Source organism: Aquila chrysaetos, chromosome 24 (assembly GCF_900496995.4).
Source record: "Aquila chrysaetos chrysaetos chromosome 24, bAquChr1.4, whole genome shotgun sequence".
NCBI lineage: Eukaryota > Metazoa > Chordata > Aves > Accipitriformes > Accipitridae > Aquila > Aquila chrysaetos.
Genome location: NC_044027.1, coordinates 5,632,375 through 5,655,426, shown reverse-complemented (window position 1 = coordinate 5,655,426; position 23,052 = coordinate 5,632,375). Strand labels below are relative to the sequence as shown.

The 23,052-nt window shown below is 48.1% G+C and overlaps 1 protein-coding gene across 4 annotated transcripts; it reads right to left on the bottom strand.

Annotated features, from left to right (window-relative positions):
- Window positions 1–1,775: 1,775 nt before the first annotated feature.
- PNPLA1 (patatin like phospholipase domain containing 1) lies at window positions 1,776–22,841 on the bottom strand. Of its 4 annotated transcripts, XM_030000596.1 has the most exons (10): window positions 22,675–22,840; window positions 22,190–22,584; window positions 19,062–19,294; window positions 17,746–17,811; window positions 16,199–16,411; window positions 15,761–15,821; window positions 15,536–15,676; window positions 15,134–15,233; window positions 14,545–14,655; window positions 8,677–12,550 (listed from the first exon to the last, which is right to left on the bottom strand). In XM_030000596.1, the coding sequence occupies exons 2-10, from the start codon at window positions 22,389–22,391 to the stop codon at window positions 12,400–12,402; spliced, it is 1,278 nt and encodes a 425-aa protein (XP_029856456.1). In that variant the 5' UTR covers window positions 22,392–22,584; window positions 22,675–22,840; the 3' UTR covers window positions 8,677–12,399. The 4 variants fall into 4 exon arrangements, with proteins under 4 accessions (XP_029856457.1, XP_029856458.1, XP_029856456.1 ...); XM_030000597.2 differs by lacking the exon at window positions 8,677–12,550 and adding an exon at window positions 1,776–1,878 and having other exon boundaries at window positions 22,190–22,841; XM_030000598.1 differs by lacking the exon at window positions 8,677–12,550 and adding an exon at window positions 7,995–8,668 and having other exon boundaries at window positions 22,190–22,840.
- Between the last annotated feature and the right edge of the window lie 211 nt (window positions 22,842–23,052).

The following is a 23,052-nucleotide window of genomic DNA, read 5'->3' as shown; positions in this document are numbered from 1 at the left end:
TTGCTTTCAAAGAAAACAGCTCTAACACAGACAGCAGCTCCATGCAGAGAAGGCTCAGGGGAGGCTTCCTCCACTCCTGCAGGTCCCTTGGTGTCCCTGGGACCCTCCAAGAGCTGTTGAAGACCCCAGGTCTGCAGTTTGCCCTGCCAGCACCTGCTGCAGGGTACTTTAGACTTAGATTTCATCCCACCTCCAGTATCCACAGAGCAGCCCAGGAGTTAAAGCTAACATACAAAGAAAATATAGAACAAAAAATGAGGAGAAGACACCCACCCCAACCCCACCACACCTCATCGCCTCAGTGAGGGGCGGCTGCCCCCGCCCGGCCTTTTATACCTGCGCGAGGGGGCGGAGCCTCCTGCCCTCAGTCTTGCCCTTCTCCAACATGGCGGACCAGGCAAACGCCGGTCTTGCGCATGCGTGCATCGGGAGCCTTTAAAAATACGAGGCGGGCGTTTTGGGGGGGTTGCCACGAATGGATTTTTTTTTTTTCTCCCCATATTAATTCTCTCTGTGGCGGGATATGGGGCTGGAATAAGGAGGGGAAGAGAAAAGGAGGGAGGAATAGTGGGGTGGTGGTTGCGTGGCGTCAGCTGGGCGGGCGGTGTGTGAGGCAGGGAGGGATGGCGGGAAGGCGGCCCTGGGCCGGCAGCTCCAGGTCTGGCAGCTCCAGGTCGGGGACGTGGGGCTGCCCGGCTCCTCCTGGGGCAGGCCGGGAACAGGCCTGGCTTCACGCCGGGGCCGTCTCTGTTAGCGGCGCTGAGGGTGCCCCCTCAGCGGCCTCGGCCCTTCTGGGGGGGTTAATGGTCAGAGTCGCCCCTCACTCAGTCCCGGGCTGGTGGTTCTGACGTGCCCGCTCCTGCTAGGCCCTTCCGAGACTGTGTCTGAGGCAAATGTTGAAGCAAAAGGCTAGGTCTGTTGTCGCTAATGGCCACTATGTGTTGGTGCTCTCAAATCATGGAGGAGTTCAGGTGTTCTGATTTTTTGGCTTCTTAAATGGCTGCCATTATTGGTAGAAAATGCTAAATGCCTCTGTAAAGATTAGCAGGGTTTTCTGCAAGTTGTGGCTTTTCTCTTTAGAGTGTGAGATAGCCCTTTTTGTTAAACTGCCGATGTGAGGTGTTCAGATTCTGCCTCAGGGCCTGTAGGTTTCCGCATCCTTGCACTGGTAAGGGTCTTTAAACTTTTAAGAGGCAAAGTCTACCTTTTCCTTGGGCTTTTCTCTTTCCAGAATGTGTTATGTGGCTGCTGACTTGCTGTCCTGGGTGGCAATAGCAATCCTACAGCCAAGAGCACTGAAAAGCTCCTTAGCGGTGTGGGCATAAGCACAGGTGATTAATGCATCAGAAAGGTTGAGTGAGTGTGACTCTGGCTGCCTTTTAATGGGGAAGCAGCTCTTCCCAGGCCTTCTCCCCTGCCTAAAAAGGGGATGATGTAACTTTGCTCTGATATCATGTAGCATCTACTACTATGGTATCTTACTACTATAACAGGGTGATCTTAAGGGTTTGGTAAGGCTAAAGAATCCCTGCTAGCCTGAAGTAGTGCCTGCCCCGACTTCTTCAGACTGGAGGTGGAGATGTGCTTCAAACATCTCCTTGTCCTTAAAGCCCCATGTGTGCAGCTATCAGCAGGAAACCACCTACAGCAGCGGTAGTCCGTTCTTCTGTGAGCACCATATGCTACTTCCTTTGCCTGCAACTGTAGGACACCTGTGAAGTCAGTGGTTTTCATCACTATTAGGACAGTTCATCTGGCTGCTGTAGACAGTGACATCATGTCATGTGCCTGGATGAGATACTTGTCACATGAGTAGGGGAAGGGTTTCTCTAAATAATGGTAAACATTGTATAGACTGGAGGTTTGTATGCCACATTCCTGTTATAAGGAAAAAAAAAAAAAATGTTGGGGCACATTCTGGGAGCTGCCAAAATCACAGAAATACCAGTTTATAAGGGAAGGTCTAGGATGGATCATTAATCTTTTTTTTTTTTTTTTTCTTTCTTTCCTACTTGTAATAAAGGCTGTCAGTGAAATCAGTGGCAAAAATGTTGATCATGTCAACTCTGGCAAAATCAGTGTTTTGGAAGGAGAGCAGGCAGATGAGAGCACGGTCTCTGGAACCACTGTCAGTGTTTTCTGGTGAGGAGGCAGTGAGTGATTTATGATATAACACTTGAGCTGGCTAAGAGGTAGGCAAGGTGCACAGGGTGAGCAAAGTGCACGTTGCCAAGTTGGGAGAAATGGCATTTCCCCAGGCATGGGCAAGTTCAGACTGCTGTCTGAGCCACACCTTTGTTCATGCTCCTGCTTCAGTGCACTAAGCTGGGGAGGTGCCAAGGAAACGCCTTGATTAATCACTTTACGGACTATTTAGACATAAATAAACAAAAAAATATTCATCTTCCATGAAGCTGAAAAAGAGAGACATAAACTGATTTTGCCAAGATTAGACTCTTACATGAAAAGATTTCAACCCAAAATAAAACTGTTAAAATATATTTCTACAGTGATTTATTTCTCTCCCCCACCCCCCAATCCTTTACTTTTTTTTCTCCTGCTGTAGCTCTAGGGAATGCCCAGTTTCTCTGTTTTGGAACCTGCAGCATCACAGGTTGCTTCCAATTATTCACAGAAGCAGCAAGGCAATGAGGCTAAGCTTGTATGAGGGGAAGCAGGACATGGGCTATAGGCAAGGCTGATGGATCCTTTGGTGTTGGGACAGTCTTGCTAATGCAAATGTGAAGCCAAAACCAGAACTTGCACCCTTTTGTCCAGGATGTGTGACAGAGGATGCAGCCTAGGCTAATCCCTGCTGGCCCCAAGAGAGAGGAAACAGACTCCTAACAGCAATGGGTAGTCTGTCCCTGTTCTGGAAATCTCAGAGGAGCTTTGCTTTCCTGGCAAGCCATGAGCCCTCTCCAGCTCAACATCTTGCAGTCAGTAACTTTTTTCCAAGTGCCTTTTGCATCAGCAGCTTCAGAGTTCAAAATTCTTCCTGGTCCTGCACAGGATTTGTCCCTGCCAGGGATCTTCCAACTGTCATGGGGCTTTTAGATCAGTGTTGGGCACTGCTACAAGTATAGCTGGATTAGGAAATTTGGGGAGGTGACTCAGCGCACAGCTTGGATGAGCTCAGCCCCTCCCGACCTCTGCCTCTTGCCCTAAACATCCTGCCTAGCTAAAAGCTTCCTCATCCAGGGTGATGCATTTAGAGTAGCCAGACACTGCTGTCTAAGGGGAATGAATTTGTGTTATACATGGCTGAGAGAAAAAACATTCAGGACGTGGCTTTTCATTTTTCTCAGTTGCAGGAGATGATATTTCTGGACATCCAGTGGTCTGCGTGAGAAGCAATGCACTTACAGCTCGCAGCTAGTTAAATCCTGCAAGGCACAGCAGTACCAGCTCATCCACTACACATTTAATGTATTTGTCAAGGTATCTGCTAGTGCTTGAAGTCTGACAAACTGCACATCTGTTTCAAAGCAGTGAGGTGATTTGTTGTCCCACAGAAATTAATTCCTCAAAGTCTTTCTCTTGAAATGACTTGCACATCAGAAACCGTATGTGGGTTAGGAACACCACTGGATTCCCAGGACAGTGCAGCCCTGAGGTCACAGTTTTGTCATTGCAGATCTGTGGAAGAAATGTTTTGGTCTGGCATCAGGTCAGTGCTAAAATATACCACCTGGGGGAGTCAAGATAACCTCTTGGCATCTGTCAGCCTATTCCCTGCTGTGTCCTGACCAGGCTGCTGAGTCAGCTTCTGGTTCATTTTAATGCCATAGGAGGAAAATCCTATTTTGGGTATTGCCCTGTATTGTCAGTCATTTTGTGAATGCACGTGGATTCCTTTGTTTCACTTGGCTACCTGAAGTGGTTCTTCAAACTGGCCCACCCTGGGTGGTCAGTTTGCTCAAGGCCAAGCGTGGCTTTGTCTTCAAAGCTGGGATGAAAAACGAGAGATAAATGATCAGGGTCCCTCTGTTATGAGCTGTTTCTGACCCAGTGATGGAGACATGACACATGCCAAAGAGTATGAGGGTGTTTGGCCTGGTAAAACAACAGACCTAAAGCCCAGGACATCATGCAGGGATGCATACAATCTGTCCCATCCTGGTACAGGACAGAGAGCGGCCAAGAAACAGCTTCTGCATTTCCACAGCAGGATTTCTCAGTTACTGTTTATGCCACCTGGGTCACTCCTATTCAGATTTCTTCTATGTTACAAGCCCCACTGTTCAGGTGTGGCTACCTCTCACTCTGACACAAAGCCTAGCCAGGGCTGCATAAACAAGTTTGCAATTTTTTTTTTACTCCTTGCTCCTTTTGAAAGACACCAGGGACAGTCTGACTGTCTTAAAGATGGGGAGAGATGGCAGTAACTGCTAGTAATGGAGTAAGCAGGTGGAGACTTGGCTTCCCTCTACTTTTCCACTATAAACACTATTTACTTCTTGGTGCTGCAAGATTGGGTAAGAAGTTAAAACAAATGAATTTACAAACTATCTCAATAATACAGAGATGCAATTAAGAGTAAAACATGGCCTGTGTGGCCTGATCTGTGGGTTTGGTTTGCGATTTGAGTAATACAATTATCCAGCTGTGTTTGGAAAGCAGTGCAATAATGTGTCACATTTCTAGCTCCCTGCCCATGCTGCTCACTTAGGGGAGGAGGGCTTGAACCCAAGGCTTGAAGCAGTGGGAATGTTGTTGCTTCTGCAAGCCTGGCTTTATTCTTTTGCCCTTGTCCTGGAGCTGGGCATCAAAGTTTTCCTTAATCTCAAGAGCTTCCTTTGAGTGGCTCACCACTGGGTTTGCAATGCCACATCCCTCTTGCACCCGATAAACAGCACAGAGCAGCTTCTGGAACTGACTCTTCTCATTGCAGCTAATTCTTAGGGTTTCCTTACACTAAAGAGTAGATGGAAAATTATTTCCGGTGCATTTGTTCTCTTGACTAGGCATGGAATATATTTATTCCTCTCTTCTTGAGTCTTCGTTTTTTCTTTGCTATTTTTCCTTTGCAGTTCAGCAGTGGGATCTGCAATGCTCATGCAAGGTGTGTGCAAGGAGCTTAGTGGCTTGGCTCCTGGGTGGAGCTGGGTGGTGACATACACTGCTCCCATGTGGAATTGGGGCTGGATTAACACTGTGCCGATGGGGCTCAGACAACAAGAGTTTGGGGTTTAGTGGAGATTGCAGCCCTGTTAGCACCAGCACATCCAGCACAGCTGCTGCATGGTCATCAGGGTTGCTTTGCAGCCTCTTTGCATAGATCGGGCCTGCATCCAGCCACAAAACTCACCCAGCACTGCCTCAACACACAGCAAGAGGGAGAGAAGCATCTCCTAGGTGGTTTTGGAAGCCTTTTTACCTGGAGACATTGGGTAGATTTCCATGTATCTCAGAGAAATATGTCCAACTTCTTACTGTTTGTGTTGAACAGCTGTTCCTGCTCTTGCACAGCTTTCAGTGCTGCTTTTCCCCATAGCAGTTTCCCAATGTCTTGCCTAGCTGCAAGGCTAAGAAGGTTTTGCATTTCTGGATGGATAATCAATAGATTACTGTGTCTGTCAGCCTTTTTTCCCCCCTCTTTACTTCTTTACTGACCTGTTGCTCTACTGAAACCTCAGCTATTTAGGAGGCAGATTAAGCCACGAGTTGTTACCTGGACTCTGTTTTTACCCTTTTGTAAGCAAACTCAAACCCTGAAATTGTAAAACTAGGAGAACAACTTGGGTTGTGATTTCTTTAATAATCCAATCATGTTCTCCCACTCCCTGTGATGGGTTTGGTAACCTGTTACAAATGGGGTAAGACAGTTCAAGCAGCATCTTGCAAGACTCTTGTATACCAGGGAATATTTGCTGATTCCTACCTCCCAGGAGGCTGGAAACTTAGACTGGGACCCCAGGGCACCACTAAAGCAGACCGCCAGCTTGGGGAAGCGGTTTTTCTCTCTGGAGGGCTCACTTCAGAGGCTCTGCTGACCTCCCCTGGGCTGCTTCCCCAACATATCAGTGTGACATGTGGCCCTGCACATTGCCTGGGGCTTTTACCCAGCAGCTAAGTGCACACCTTAGAAACATATTGCAATGTAGTGATTTTATTTTAATGATTGGCTTTAGGTATTAAGACATGATATCATCCACTTTGCCTACTGCTATTGTTTCACTGGACATTTGGCTTAGAGATCTATGTCAAACAGAGAGATATAAGACAGCAAGAGTGTGGTCAGAAACAGAAGCAGGTTGGGAACAGCCACAGCTAATTATTGGCTGGCTGTAGAAAAAACCTTCGAACCTGTCCTGGGCAGCTGCTTTCTTGTGGCTTGAGTGCTTCGTGTTAGCAGAGGTGATGAAGATAAATGGAAATGAGAAAAGACCTTTCTCTATACTGTTTAGAGGCTGCAGTTTCTTGATATCATATGAAGCTGGAGTGTTATCTGCTCTGCAAGAATTGTCACCTGACATACTGAAATCTGCATCCAAGGTCTATGGGGCATCTTCAGGATCAGTTCTGGCTACAGTTGCATTGTGTGAGTGTGATCTAGGTAAGGGCTATGCGCTTCCATTTATTCTGTGTCTAAAGAGAACGAATGTTTGGAAATTTTGGAGTTGCAAAAGATCATTTTTTTTACATTATCCTTAATCAGTGGTTAATTCCTCAGAATTTTACTTTATTGACTTCTTTAAGAGTGGAAAACATGGGTAAATTAACCAGCACAGAGAAAATAGACTAGATATAGTTATTAAATAAGTCATTGCATCTTATTAATTTGAATTAATGGTAAGCATATCTAATAGAAGAAACAGAAGTGCCCTCCCTAATAAGGCATTTGGGATTGCTGGTAGATTCCCAAAACACAGAGGGGAAAGAAAATATTGAATATGGGGAGGATCAGTATTGCTGTTGCATGAAATAAAAAGAAAGTTATGGTCACACAGCTGAGAAATATGTTAGTGGGCATAGATGCAGAGCCAACAGGAGGAAATGTTACGCAAAGGCTTCCTGTCAATTTTCTCCCATGTCTCAAAAAAATTTTAAGACGTCTTGTGGAAGAAATGGAGAGAAATGGGAAAAGAAAACAAAATACTTCTGCTTCCTGCAATATTGAAGACCTTGGAGCATCTGGGTCCACTCATGAAAGCTTCAGCCCTAATGAAAATAATAGCTCTTTAAAAGCATTTACCAGCATGGTAAAATGCCCCTTTACCAGGTGGAAGTGCAGCCCAGAAAGTACATAAATAATAATATAAGGGATATGCAATGATTGCTTTGCTTTGCTTTAGAGGAGGCGAAGCTGTACGTCCTCAGTGCTCTGAAACCCACTTTCTGGGGGTGTATTCCTGGAGGAAAAATCCTTAAAATTGTAAGGGACGTCTTAAACAAATATCTGCCTACGAACGCCCACCAGCTGGTATCTGGAAAGCTGCATGTTATCCTCACCCGTGTGCACGACTGGAGAAGTGTGGTGGTTTCAGAGTTTGCCTCGCGGGAGGACCTCATTCAGGTGAGAGCGGCCATAGCCACACTGCAAGGGGAAGAGCTGCATGAGATTTACTGCCTGTCCGTGCCCCACGGCATCCACAGGGGAAAACTGGGGCCTTACAGTAGTCCATGCCATGATTTCTGTCCTTGCCACCCTCTGAAGCCAGACAGGGTCACAAGCTGAAAATAATAAGAAAATCAGCCCTTCTGATTGCTGGCTGAATTATCTACAGGGCCTGAGTATGCAGGGGGAAAAATGAGGCATTTCACAGGTTACCTTCCTGCTTCTCCAACCCTGGCTGTGGATATCAGACATGGTCTGGTCCACAAGAGTCAGTGGTGCCCAATAACCCCGCCATGGGTCCCCATTTTGGCATTCACAGATGAGCCACCATTCCCAAAGGCAACAGGTTTTCGTGGCTCTTTGCTCACCTCCGTGCTTTCCATCTCACGCACAGGCCGTGATATGCAGCTGCTTCATCCCTCTATATTTTGGATTTTTACCTCCTACGTACTGTGGAGTGGTGAGTAGCCTTGTGGTCTGGAGACCCTATCCCAGGTCAGGCCAAGGGCCCATCTAGCCTGTGTCCTTTCTCCAGTGGTGGTATTAAGCTTGTTTATACCTGTGTTTGCCACCAAAGTTGCTTGGTGCTGTGTTCACAGTGTCTGCAGAGGGAAGAACTGAACGCAGGTTGCCCCACAATCTGACCTCACTGCAGAGAGAACTGACCTTCTTAAAAAAGCATCCATCCTCAGCCTGTCCATGGGGTTAGCTAAACACCTTTCTGCTGCACTTTCCCTTGATTTCATGAAAGAGTAGTTTTTCTGCTGGAAGGGAGGAGGTGGTGGATGTAGACCTGGAGCGCATGGGACAGTGGTCAGGGCTGTTCCCTGGAAGGCGATCTCTGTAGCCCCAGCACCTCAGTCTAGTTTGGGACTGGGTGGTGAAGAAACCCCAAATGTATGCACCTGTGATACAGCACTCTTCTCTGAAAAGAGGAGGGCTCAGGGTTCCTTGTTTTCTCTCCTAGCGTTACGTTGATGGGGAACTCGGCATATGGAGGGCCAACTTCGTGTCCCGGACCACGATCACCGTGTCTGCTTTCTCTGGCGAATACGACATCAGTCCCAAAGATACCCCAGCTGCCTTCTTCACTTTCCAACTCTCTGACTGTATTTTACACATATCAAAAAGAAACATCCACCGCTTGCAGTATATTTTTCAGCTTCCCACACGTCAAGTGAGCTGCTTCTACAGGTACACAGAGCCATGAGGCCCCTATAGCTGGCCCATCTTCCCTGACTGCCATCTCCCTCCTGCAGGTTCTGGACCAGTTTTATACCCATGGCTACCAGGACGCAGTCTCCTACTTAAAAAGACTGAGTAAGTGATTGGGAGTGAGGAGCAGGGAGGTCAGGTGCTTCTCTTACAACATTGGTTTGCTGACAGAAGGTAAGAGGTGCTGCCAGTGCACCTAGAGTGACCAGGACAGAGACATCTGCATCCCTGGCATTGCCAGGATTACTTGAGTCCCATCCTCTCTGTGGCCTCTCCTGAAGCTCCCTGTTCACCCCTTCCCCTCTGATGATGTCAGGTCCCCTCTTCTCTGCCACACTGGACATGGTAGAGATTTCCAGGGAACACAGGTCCCCAGGACCTAGGCAGGAGAAGTGTAGGCAGGCTCGGGGGCCCTGTGTGGTATTAGACTGATAACCCACTGGTGTACAAAGCAGCAATGTTTGGTGATCCCTGACCCAGAAACCCAACTCAGATTAGCCATGCACTGTGGTCATCAGTCCCTCTGTTTTCCAGTCAGCCCTGGTCATGCCTCAGATTGCTGGAGACCTGGTAGTTGAGCAACAAGCAGTGACAGCTGGATTCTCTTCCCACCAGGTGAATTTGGCATAAATTATCTTGATGATGACTTTATGCTTTCATTGGCCAATGAATCCGGTCAGAAAGGTGAAGGGACCCTGCACTGGAAGTCAGAAACAAGAGTACTTCACTCCAGAGCCACATACCCTGAGGATGTCACTGAAGAGAATCCAGGGACCATCCAGGCAGCAGATGAAGTGGAAGAAGCAGCCCCACACCACCTTCTCCGCCACAAGGAAGGTAGAGGAGCAGGACTTCCTTTACCTCATCAGTTTTCATTAGCTAAGTGACACTTGCCCAGGGCTCTCACTGCCAAAAGAGGCTGGCTGAGTTTTTGCAGGCTCCAGTAGGTGAAAACATCAGGAATGGGAGAAAGTCCCCTCTTGAGTCAGTGGTTATTAGTGAAGCCTCATGCTGAACTTGTTTTGGGTGAGGATTGAGGACTTAGGCTGTGGCCAGGTCAGAAGGGGTCTTTGGAGAAGTAGCTCTTTCTATGAAGAGCTGATTTACTCACCTTGCAAGGTAATTTACTCACCTTGCAAGGTAATACCAGGTTCTGCCCATGTATCATTTCATTAAGGGTCGGGGAAGGAGCAGTGTCTCAATGCTTAGAGCTGGGTTTGCTGTGCCAAGTAAATGAAAATTTCTACTTAGTAACTCTGGTGTGCAGCCATGTGTAAATACTTCAGTGCAAGAAAAGCTTATTAAAGCTGCAGGTAAACCTCTACCTGTATCATTTTTAAGCAACATAAGGCAGGTTTAAATCCAAAACTTCTAGTTTTCTGCAATCCTATGCAAAACAATGTCCCCTCCCTATTTCAATTTTGATGTGGAAAACTGGTGAACTGTCAGCATTTCAGATTCCAGTTTGTTGTCTTGTTACTAGTGAAATACAAAGAAGTATGTGCTGGAGTGTAACATTTCTTTAAATTTTATTATTTTTTTTCTTTTTCTTTCTGAGTCTTTCAACATTTCAGAATTTGCCAGCTTAGGAAAAATTAGGCAGCTTTTCCAACATGATGATGGTTTAAAATGTTGCCAGATAAATTAAATTAAAAGTGAAAAAAGACCCAACTATTGTTCTGCTATATCCAGGAGGACCACACCAAATGAGGAAAATAAAGGGGAAAGAACAGCACCATTACCATTCCAGATCTAAAAATAAAAGCTTGAAAAGCATAAAATGAAAGCAAAGACAACATTTCCATTGAAAACAAGACAACTTTACCTATGGGAAGAGACCCAATATAGAAATGCATGACAGTGTTAGACTATACAGTTTGCTTCCATGCTTGCTTTTTTAAAGGCTGCATCAGTTTGAACTGCATGGAACTTTTGAAAGCAACATTGTAGGAACCAGTTTTCTTTGGGCATTGGGCAGGCTCTGGGCTATCAGGTGTCTGGGTCTCTGGTTTGCAGCTGGGCTGCAACAATTTTCACCAACCTAAGGTCACCTGTGGAAGGAGTCAAGACTCATTTGTTAGGCCAGAGAGCAACCAAGAGGTAAGTCAGAGCTCTCAGTCTCCAGAGGAGAAGCACATCAGATTTTTCAGTTCTAGGAAGGAAAAGCCCTGATGATCTAGGCCAGGAAAAGGCTATTTTGCTGTTTATCTGCACAATTCTATAATATCAGTGGTTACCAAATAAGCAAGGGTATAAACCTGCCAACAGCTCACACCTGTTTTCCTGAATAAGTCAGAATGTCTCCAAAGGACTACTGCTGTGGTGAAGCCTGCACACCAGCAAGGCTCAGGCTAGATTAGCAGGTTAACCACAAGGATTTGCCTCTTTATCCATGTGCCCACCAGGAGAGTTGCACAATGAGTTGCACCCTCCTTGGTATCTAGACTAGAAGCAGAGTCTGGCATAAAGCATCTGCAGCCAACAGCCAGAGACACAGGCAGGATTGGACATGTTTGTTTTCATTTGGCTCAGTTGCATGGATCAGGCCCCAGGACTCCCCTTCCCACTAGATCTGCAGTGGGGTCTAGCTTTAGAGAGGGCTCCTGCTGTCTTGGGTTGTCTCCAAACTCTCATCCCATTCACCTCAGGCTTCGCATCTCTGCTAAGTTTGATCCAGATCAGGGCAAGCAACAGGACAGCAGTATAAGAACAATATTTTAAGGATATCAAAACCTGCTTATCCTATTACCCTCTAGACAACAGGAGGGAGAGAAGCAGCCCTGATCAGGTATCTGAATCTAGTTTGTCTCACAAGAACTTCCAGAAGTGTCTGTCAGATTGACCAACATGGTTTTACTCTCTTTAGGGCCATGCCAGCCACAGAAGAGCATTTCTGACCCTGCTGCTGCCTTTGGCTCCAGTTCATGTTTTAAAGAGAGAAAAAGCAACTTGCAACGCAGCCTGCAGACAGACACCAAGCTGCACTGAAGAGCACACTGTAGCAGCAATGTCACCAGCAAAGAAAGGGCCACAAACCCCCTTGTATTTCCCCCCCCCCCAACCCCAGGTGATTCCCATGACCTGCCTTTAAAGGAGGCATTGCAGGCTGAAGACAGGATCTATTCCAGCTGGTTTGAACTGGGTGCAGCTGGATTTCCCCACTTGCTTCCCTAGGGGTGAAACAAGCTTCTGCACAAGGTGATTCAAAGAGCTGCCAAACTTTGCCCCTCTCCACTGCCTCTGGCAAAGCCTCCTTTTGCCGTTAGCTCCAAGCTCATACAGAGGAGACAGCAGAAGGGGTGCTTGCTTGAAAAGGTGTGGGATTAATAAAGCAAAAGACAGCTGCTTTGAGTGATGAGTCTTTAAATACTTATATCTTAGCACATCTTTGCAGGTTTGGAGCAGGAGGGGCTCTGCTGTGATTGGTTTTTTTTGGTTTGGGTGTTCCTTGTAGGCTGTTTTTTGTTAAAGTTCTCAAAGTTTTACTAACTTTTTATGTTCAAGCCCCATGCCATGTAGTGGTAGGTGGGATGCACTGGGTAGCTCAAACTATGCTTCTGTTTGTGGCTGAGATTTGCAAACAAATTTAGTGGATTTGGATGTCCAGTTCCTATATGAGAATTTTATTTGGGGGATTTTAATTTGCATTTGAATAGGGATAGCGTTACTGCCTGAGGCTGGCTGAAATTATTATATCCTGCCTGGAGGTGGTGGTGCTTGCTAGGAAGATCAGGAGCCTGGTAGAAGGGCTGTTGCAGAAGTGGGGCTGTCTGCCTGGGAGGGAAAGGAGAAGTGCAGTATAAGCAAAACCAAATGACGGGCTGACTGGCCCTACTCCTGCCCAGGGAGCGATGAGTGTCTCTGTGCTCTCTCCACTTTGATCTGTGACAGGAACATAGTCACAGTTCACGAGCTGGTATTGAGCAGCCCAGCTTTGGCTGCAGGGTTGAGAGATGTAAATCCATCCAGGATGGAAGGAAGACAGGAGTAGGTTTTAACGGATCCAATGCAAATAAGCATCCAGGTTTCTTTTAGCAAGCTCATTGCAGAAAAAATATTCCCAGGTCAATGATTTCAACCAGAGATAGCAGAACATATTACATTATTCTTTCACTGAGCGTCATAGTTAACTTTGAATCTGTTTACATCAGTGCAGCCTTCAGCTATTCCCCACATTCAAGCCTGCAGTCTCCAGGGCTCTTTGGACAAAACTTCCCTTTTCCCATTTCCCTTTGTGCAATTAAACAACCTGTTTATTCAAATAAACAGCTTGTGCTGCTGTGATCCATTTCTTGCCCATCGTGAACCAACAAACGGGGGAGACTCAGTTGGGGTAAAGCCAATCCGTCAGCCTCTGATGTGCAAAATGTATTTGGGATGATTAAGAGTGCTGCCAATTCATTCTACGTACAGACCAGCAACGTGAGGTGTGTTTGCCTGGACCATACGCTGTTTGTAGCAGCGAGTTACAGAAAATTGCATGAAAAGAACTAACATATTTGTGAAACGTCAGCTCTCCCAGTGCAATAGGAGATGCAGTCTGCAAGACTGTGGTACTTTGAAGCAGGGGGAGGTTAATCTTTAGGTTTCTCTATCCTTCTCCACAGCTGCAAATTCAGAGAGGTCCAAATGTGTGCCTACCTCCGCTGGCAGGACAAGCAGGCCTCCGAGGGTGTATGAAGCTCAAGAATAAATAATTGGTAAAATCACTTCAGGGAACGGGACAAAAATTAGTTCCTGCCGAGTGTGATGCTCCCTAAGGCTTCTCTCTCTCTCTGTTTTCTATTTGATGAATCTCTCTGGAAGTTTTTGAGTGGGAGGAAAACACTTAAAATGTGGCATTTCCTGGCAAATGCTTGTCCCGTAATCTGCATTAAAGCAGGGCGAGGGATGCTGCTGGTGATCAGCAAGTGGAGTGGCTAGGGAAACTGGTGGCTGGGTTGTACATGCATGCAAGTAAAAATGCCCAGTCTCCCCTGCGCAGACTGCAGTTTGGTCACAGATGCAGCACCGCAGTGCTTTTCCTCGGCCGTCATGTTAAAGCAGATCAGTCCTGAGCAGGGAGACTGCAGCAGTAGCACTGGAAATAAAATCAACTGGCTTCCCCAAGTGAAAAAAAACCACCCCCGAAAACCTCCATAAAAAACCCAGCAGTCATGCTGCTGTGTTAAATGAGCTCCGGTGTCGCCCACCGCTTCCCGGGGCAGCAGAACTACATGGCGTCAGAGACCCCCAGGGCCCATCCAGGGTGGTTACCTAAGGGAACAAGCTGGCAGTTAGTTGAGTCAGGGTCAATGAACCAACAGGGACAAGTAGCCCCAGGGGCGTTTGATACTGAAGGGCTTTTTTGCAGCTGAGGAATTGTGTAGCTGCCTGCAGTATGAAATCATTCTGTGCAAGTCTTTTCACTGGCTGCACGTGAAGTAACTTGCAAGCAGGTTTTAGGGAGGTACGGCTTAAAAGCTATCTGTGTGACAAGTTAACTGCCTTGAATCCTTGAGAGTTTAGTGCCAAAACACCTTTCAGGATCTTGGTGAATGTGCGCCGTAGGGAATCAGCACTAAGCTAGTTCATAGCTTCTTTCAGATGTCACTAAATAAATAATATCATGGGGACAAAAATTAGCTACTTCTAATGTGGGGTACTCCACATTTGGAATTTTTAGCCACACTCAGCATCAGTGACCGATGGGTGAGGTCCCCCGGGCGTTCCCTGCTCTGCAACCTGCCCTCCCTCCACTGAGGGTCTGCATCCCCGGAGCATCTCACCTCCTGGCCACGGCTGTCTTAGGCAAACCAGGCACCGTGGTTTGGAGGAGCTTCTGGAACCGTTTTACCATGGAGCTCATACCTTCCAGCAGCCCCCACAGCTTCTGCAGCCTGCAAAACCAAAATAAACAAGCTGAGTTTAATGACCGGCAAATGCAGCGAAAGGGGGAGGGTGTTAATGGTAAATGCACACTGTGCTACGCTTTTTCATAACCAAGCAATCCTATGGTGTTCCTGCTAGCCATACCCACTCTCCCTAAGAGCTTGCCTTCAGGGAATACCAAATCCTCCTGCAGAGGAAGGGGATGCTGCTAAGCATTATGCAGTAGATGTGCATCAGGTTGCCCCGGTCCATAGAAAAGGAGGGACTCGCCGCCAGCCCGCACTGCCCCACAGGCTGCCCCGTGTGTTTCCCATGGAGCTGCCATCCGAATGATGCTACAGCCCATTGCACACCCCGATGCTGGGCTTGCAGGGACGCCTGCGTGCCTTGTGCTAATCTTGCACTGTCTCCCTTCAGCTGTCTTGCCTGAAACCGCTGGTTTCTGTATCACTCTCGGCTTCGATGCCTCTATCAAGATGTTCTTACCCCTTCCTGACGAAAGCTGGCAGCCTGTATGGCTGCAACAGGACCTTCGACAGTGGATCCTGCAGTCCAGTCACCTGCTCCTTCCTCCACAGAGCCAAGCCTGTGCCCAGGAGTGACAACAGAGAAGTAAATAGAGACCAGTAATCAGAAATAACCCAATAAGTGCAATAATTCCTCTTGTGCAGCAACTCTTGCTGCAGCTCAGCCTGTAGGTACAGAATCCAGCTTGAGCTGCTCTTACAAAGCCTCTTTGCAAACGGCTACTACAGATCTAGAAATATTTACTGTAATAAATAACTCAATAATGTCTTAAACATAATACTGCTCCTCTCAAAGACTGCAGCAGCCCTCAGTGGCCCCAGCCACCCCCAAAACCCAAGATCAGTACCCCAAATCCTCTACCTGGCAGGAAGCAAGGAATCAGGCACTGTGGTACCCTTTTGCATAGGCCGGTGCACGTCCTGTTGGATTGTGCAGAGTCGTTCTTCCCACACATGCTGGCGAAGCGGAAATTGCCATCGAAGTAGTTAAAGCCAAAGGCATCTGTGAGACATGGAAAGAAAGGGCTGAGGTTTGCATGTGCGTCACGCTTCGAGGCTGCCCTTCAGGTCTTGGGGTGACACTTACTGTTCCTGTACAGGAAAAGGGCAGTGTCCTGGTAGCCTTGGGAGAAAATGTCGTTCAAGACCTGCAAGGAGAAACATTTGAGGTCACTAAAGAGCCCTCCATCCAGGCACTGGCAGGATCTCTCCAAGGCTGTTTGACTGTCGAGGGTTGGGATGGCCCATTTGGGAAGGCAGCAAGCACAAGTTGGTTTCCAACCACCAAAGCGCTGGTCCTTTGCAGGCTGTCAAACCAAGGTGGACCCCATCCCAGGTTGGCCACCCACCAGCAGTATCCACTAAAAAAAGCACTGCAAAACCAGTGGGTACTGCCCCCTCCCCTTGAAAACTGATTAATTAGTGAGGGAGATGATTGAACTGAACATTAAAGCTTGGGAAGGCAGGTCCAGCATTGATTTGTTTTAACCAAAATGAAGCTGGGAAGAAGACCTGGTGGGCTTACCATGGCACTAGGTGGAAACAGAGCATAGCTAATCCTGCAGAGGTTTTCTATCGAGATCTGAATGCTGCCATTGAAGATCTGGAAACAGAGGAAGATAGCGGGACAATCCCGCGGACAGATATCGAGCTCTCCCGTGAATGGGGACACAGTGATCACGGCTTCCTCCAAGCTGGAAACAGGCTGCAGGCCAGTGAATCCTCCATCAACGTATCGCTGAGGGGGAAAAGCAGGAGGATTTACTTTGAGGATTGTTACAGTGTGCGTGTGAGTGCAGCGTCACCAAGGGGAAAGCAAGCAGCTGCAAAGGCAACATCTGCTGTGAACCAGTCCCAACACGTCCTCTCTTCCCACTTGCAATGGCATCTCTTCCCACCCCTTGCTCTTTACCCTGGCCTTTGCCAGCTCCTTCTGCTGCCCTGCCTAATGGCACCCGGCCAGCTTCTCAACCAGGTGCTGTAATCCACAGCAGTTATTAAAAGAGAAATATAATTATTTTAATTCACAAAACTTTGTAAAGTTGTTTCGGCAGTCGTTTGCCAATTCAAACATCACTGAATTTACAGTGTCGTATAAATTTCAAGCCCTGAGCTCAAGCAGTAGGGCTCCTGCATTTAATAATTGCCTGCAAATCCCTGGAGGATTACTCACTGGGCAAGGAAAATGTCATTTGCTGTATTCCAAAAGGAATCTGAATTTACCACCCACTTCAGTGGGATTTGAGGTTACAAGGATTGCAGCTGATCGAATTAAATGCTCGTGAAATAACAGCCCAGAGGAGCCTTGTGCAGCAACGCCGCTGAGCTCTGGGTCCTGCAAACTTCATACACTTTGTGGGCAAGCCCTGCAGTCCAGGGTAAGCTGGACATCTGACCTGACAGCCAGGTACAGACATCCGAGGACCAAATAGGTTCAATTGGTGCAGAGCAACAAGGGTCAAGGGAAGATCCTAGCTCTATACCGGCTGCAAATCTGATATCGTGGCTTTGTGGGCTTTGGCACACAAGCAGGTCACGGTGCATCAGCTGCTCTGCCGTCCATGCTTCACCACCACGCTGCTGTGCTCCTCCTTCACTGAGGGTTAGCAACAAGCCAGCCTGAATTTGTTGACTTCACTGCGGTGTTTCTCAGAGTACGAATATGCACATGGTTGGGGGAGGATCCTCCCACGAACTTTTGGTATTTCAGCCATGCACGTCTGCACCTGAGCTAACGGAGACATCTGCACTGTGGACAGATCCTGCCCAGGATAACTGGATTGTGTGTCAAAGTCCTGAGTGTGGGTGTCCTCTCTTCTCACTCTGGAGATCTGCAAGGCAAGATCTGGTCATTCAGGCTCTGTCCATAGGCAAAGCAGGAGAGGGGTCACCAGATGGCAATTCCAGCTATCTTCTTAGGATGGGATGAAGAGCAAGCTAAAAGGCTTTATCATCCTCCACTAACTAAAGAAGAAGCCTAGACATATATATCCCTTTCTGCTCAAGGGAATGTAAGTTCAAACCCAAGAACATGCTGCTGGGAGTGTATGTTTTATTGGAAATATCACTCACCACACCTCGGTAGGATGGAGGGATGAATCCACAGTAGATAGGAAGAAAGCAGCTGCAGAGGAGAGCCTGGGGGAGGAGAGGGATTGCAGAAGTAAAATGTTCCTGTCAAAGTTGTCCTGGACAAAAGCTGTTGACTGGGTGCCTGCAAATTCAGGCTTGACAAATCATCTGGAGCCAGGCTGGACTTTGCACTTAACTGTGTCAAGAAGAAAAGTTTCAAGGGGAAAACATCTCATTTCAATAAAGTTGAAACACTTCTCTTGAGAAGGGCATAGCACTTCGTTTTTTACTTTTATAGCTGCCAGCAATATTAGAGTTGTATATCTATATATCACTGTCCAAACACTGCCCTTTGATGGTGGCAAGGTGAAGCTTTGGGGTCATTTTTCATATTTGCGGGTTTTTGGACAAAACCAAGACATCCTCACAACGCATTTTCATTCTGCTGGGACTTGTCAATGATGAAGCCACTGCTGGGCTGTTTGCAACCATTTTCCATCAATCTCGTCAGATGGGAATGAGTATCCTGGGCTCCTGGGTTGACCTAGGGCAGGCACCACGGAGTGAACTCTAACATCTCCATGGACTTGCCATCCTCTGCTGTCTCCCTGGGACAAGCAGGTCCACAACCTCATGGTCAGCTCTATTAGGAGTTGCCCTGGGATTCTTTCCCCAGCAGGTAATTTACTGGTTAATCAGCTGCTTGTTGTTTGGCAGCACAGATGCTTTGTCCAGCTCTTTCCTCCCAGGAAAGTGCTGAGGCAACAAGGAAAATTACTGCTGGTGGGACTTGGCTGAGGAGACACCTGTCCAGAAAGCTGAGAGGTCATGTTATCATTAACACAGCTTTTTGCAAAGAGTCATTAGCCCAGGGAAGTGGTTGAGTCACCATCTCTGGAGGTATTTAAAAGCCATGTAGATGTTGGCACCTAGGGACATGGCTTAGTGGTGGACTTGGCAGTGCTACGTTAACGGCTGGACTTGAGGATGTCAAAGGTCTTTTCCGATCTAAACGATTCTATGATGCTATTAGAGCTGCCCAACACACTGGCATCAGCATTTGGAGGCTGGAAACAAACCTTCTGCTTTTTTAGCATTATTTATGCCTGCCTGACTCTGGACCTAACCACATCTTCCTCCCTCCCTCCAAGCCTCACGGAGCTCCCTCTGGTGGGACCACAGCTCTGGCAAAGCTTCCTGACACCGTCCCCATCTTGGGTAGAAAACAATGTAGTTAAAGTCATCAACACTTAGCTACCTCCACCCCGAGCAGTAGGTAGAGATCTTCCTACAGCGTCAGAGGAAGGTCCCTTTACCTGAATGAGCTCCTCTTTCGAGCTGAACTCAGAGGCCATGACGTTTTGGCCATCCACCACCCGTGTGAGAGAGATGTGCAGCCGCCCCGAAGCCAGCTGGTAGGAGTCCTCTGGTAGCATCTGCTGTAAAACGGTCTTGATATTCGCCAGCAGGCTGCACTTGGGCGAGAGAGGGCCCAGGATGGTTTTCCTGACTTCCTTTGCCATGGCAAAGAAAAATTCCTTTAGGTCATCTGACACAGAGGGGTGGGGGGAAAGAGAGAGAGAAAGTCAACATCCCCGCTGCCCTAGCAGTTACATTTTTAATCATATTTTTAACACTCCTCACAAATAAAGCCTTTTGCAGCCCCTCGCATGACCCCAGGATGATACTGCTGCTACCGTGGGGGACACTGTGGCAGGACGGAAAGGGGAAGATCACCCCCATGATGTCCTCAAAGGACAACGTATTGCTGAGCATGACCCCACTGGTGAAATCCCTGTCTGCGCCGGAGATGGGTGCTCAAGATGTGCCTGGCCGGGGATTAGGGAAAGGCACCGAAGAGCCCCGGGAAGGGGGACGCAGGTGCAGACACTGAGTTTTCGGTGCTAATGTGACTTGTACAACATGTTCCTGCCTTCCACTTCTGATTTTGTATGAGAGGCAGACCCCCACCCCCTCTGCTTAGGGCTTTCCTGCAAGCCAGGCACCCTGCCTCCACCGTGCTGGGACTCCCCGCTCATCTGAGCTCCCCCAGTGACCTCCCAGCCAGTGTTAATAGTCATTACATGCGTCTGCACATCACAGAAGCTGGATTAAAGGAGCAGAGCTGCAGAGCCTCGGCTGAGGGCTCAGGAGACACCAGGTTTTAAAGGCTGCGCAGTGACGGGAGAGAAGGGGGGTGCAGGAAACCCCGAGGTCAGCCTTTTCCCAGGGAGAGGGCTTGGTTCCTTTGCTGAAATAGGGAGCTCGCTTGGGGGAATACCCCACCTTGGGCAGTTAAAGTCTTACAGCAAAAAGCTTATCTGGCTCCCCAGCGCTGCAAAGAGCCATCCTTGCGTCTGGGTGGGCTCCCCGGGACCCTGCACTGGCATGAAGCTGTGGGCTTGCCTTAGCACCGTGGCTTTGTAGGGGCAAAGGTTTCCGGGCTGTCTCGTGAGATTGCTTTAAAAGCACGGACAGACAGATGGATTAGATGGAGTGTCCCGAAGACAACTGGAGCAACACAGGTATTAAGAGGGGTTATAAATGTTTGAGCGGATGTTCAGGCCATGTGGTGTGATGGTTAATGCTCGGTGGGTTCACGCAGGGTCCTCAGGGATGCCAAAAGAGCCAGAGACACCCCAGGCAGGTGATGCACCCACCAGGCACTGTTTGGCTGCTCTGTGTCCTGGAAATGGGGGAAAACCTGGAAAACTGCCCGCAAGCTGCCAGGTAGGGGGTGAGAGCCAAGCCCAGCTTTGGGACCTTTGGCTCAGGACAGGGCTTTGACTCGGGGCGAGCGAGGGATGACCCTGGCATGCAATGCCGTGACCGTCCCCACCTGCACCAGGTTGCTGGTGAGAAGCATGTGCCCAGGAGGTGACCTGTGGGGTGGCAGAGGACAACCTGGCTCAGAGAGCCCAGAGCTCCGCACCCAGCCCGGGCCAGGGTCAGGACAGGGACCAGGTACACGACTGCAGCCACTCCATGGGACATCCCATCAGGAGCCAAGCACACCTTTAACCCTCTTTTTGCCCCAATCCTCCCCAATGTGAACTTGACAGAGTTTGTGCCACATTCGTTTTCCTTATTAGAAACCCAACCAAAGTCATCACTACCCAAAAGGTCTTTTCTTCTCCTGGGGAAGGTGTTTTGGGCCCAAGATCCTCTCAGCACCTCTAAGTGGTTGGTGTCACCCACCCCCAGTGAAGCAGACCTCCATTTCAGCGCTGGTGCCCACAGAAAGAGCAGTTACCAAACTGGTTTATACCTGCTGGACAGCCCCAGCTCCATCCAATTACTCCAGCATGAGGAATCAGAGAGGAAAGTTTTGGGGCCTTTGCTGATTTGTAGAGGAGTTCATACCCTTATGGACAGAAAGGTTCCTTTCTGCTTTGTCTAAATATATTTGCCAAAGTTTTGAATTATTTGTAGCTCCAGCAGAGTGGTTCTAGCATCCAGCAGAGGTTTCAGGAACTGCAGGTTTCCTCCCTGCTTCCTCCATCATTATTTGGACCCTAAAACCCCCGCTCCTCCTAAATGTGCCCATTGCTTGAAGCAGGGCATGGATCAGCCTTCAAAGACTTAAGTCTTGTGTACACTTGTTTACCCATGGACACTAATTGGAAATATTGGAGGATGTGATTATTAAAAGTGGATTAACTGCTCTGAATTAATTCTACACATAGATGATCTTATTGTTGGGGGGCCTGTTTCCACATTGTCTAAAGAGGTTCAGAGTAAAACCTCTTTTGTGGCAATAAGAGAAACCCCAGCCCCGGGCTGGAGTGGGGACTGCTGTTCCCCCGGGAATGTCTTGCTGACGAGCCCTTGAGCTTTTGCCAAGGGGAAAAGTGCTCTGCTATCTGGAAACGGGAATCGTGCCACATCTTCCCTTGTGCTGGGAAGGTTGAGTGGGATAACCCAAAGCAACATGCAAACAAACAGGGCTGTTGGCTCTAGAGATACCTGCGTGACTGTCACTCATGTCCCTTTGTAGCTAAAGATGCCAAGGGACCTGATCCATAGGGGAGAAGGGGGCTTTACATGGGCGTATCCGCCCGCTGTGGCCGTGTAGACTTGCTTTTCTTGTGTGAGGGACACATCTCAGCACTCCTTAGACCTCGTAGCAGAAGAGAAGGAGATCTGCTCCTTCAGCAGGAGCAGGAAAATGCACCAATAAATACAGGTACGTCCAGATTTACCCATGGAGTATCTACCTGATCATCTGAGATAACATTCAGACAGTAATAACTGGCTTTTTCAGCTTACACCACCCAAAATTGCTGCCAAAAGTGGCAATATCTGCAGATTTCTTTTATGCCTTGTGAGTGATATGAGTTACACCAGTATCACATCCCCACTGGTGTTTTAAGGCATTAGCTCTCTATTTCTATTTTGAAATAAAAAATCTATAGTAAGGAAATCTAGGCAGTAATTGTCTTACCGAGGCTGACACCGCACACCACGGCGGCGGCAATGAGCGAGCCGGCGGACGACCCATAGACCTTGCACGCGGACTTGAGGAGTTCGGGAGCCAGCTCCAGAAGGGACTGCACCACCCCAACCTGGTACAGGACGAGAAAGCCACTGCCCGAAAAGGAGAGCGAGAAACGGGTGCTCGAACCCCGGAGATCCCCCTCAGCCATCTTGAGATCAAATTGGCGTATCTGGCTCGATGGTTGTCTTTTTTCACCAGGTGAACCTTGAGCTCTCTTCTCCTCTGCTTCCTCCAGGCTTGTCTCTGGCTGCAGAGGAGTCCAGAAGATGGATTTTCTACCTCCTTTTATGACAGGTCCCTGAGGCGTTTAGTTTCACGAGCTATTTTAATTGCTGCCTGTGCTAAAAACAGAATTTTTCCCCTGATCAAAACAGCTCTTGTAATCCTCAACCACAGCCAGCTCAGATGCTCAGGGCTGCATCAAGGCTCACCTTTTATACCAAGTGATCTGAAGTGCCCTGGGAGCCCTCCCAGAAATGGTCCCCGCATTACTGTGCCCGTCACACTTGGATACATCCATGTAAAATTTCCTCTTTGCTTCATGCTTTCTTCATCAAGGGTGTTTTCCTAAATAGGATTTTCCATCAATCCCAGCTTAAGCACAGCTCAGTACCGAGTGAGTGAAGGCTTGTATAAGACACTTAAAGCCAGAGGGTGTTACACAAGGGGTGGATGCAGGGCGTTATGTTGGGTTAGGTTTGGAAATTCTACTTCTACTTGGTCCCTATTGAAAGAGTTTTGTCCTTGTCTGATTCTTGGATATCCTTTGCGGGGGGAAAACAGGGAGCTGGATTTGCTCTTCTCTTCCC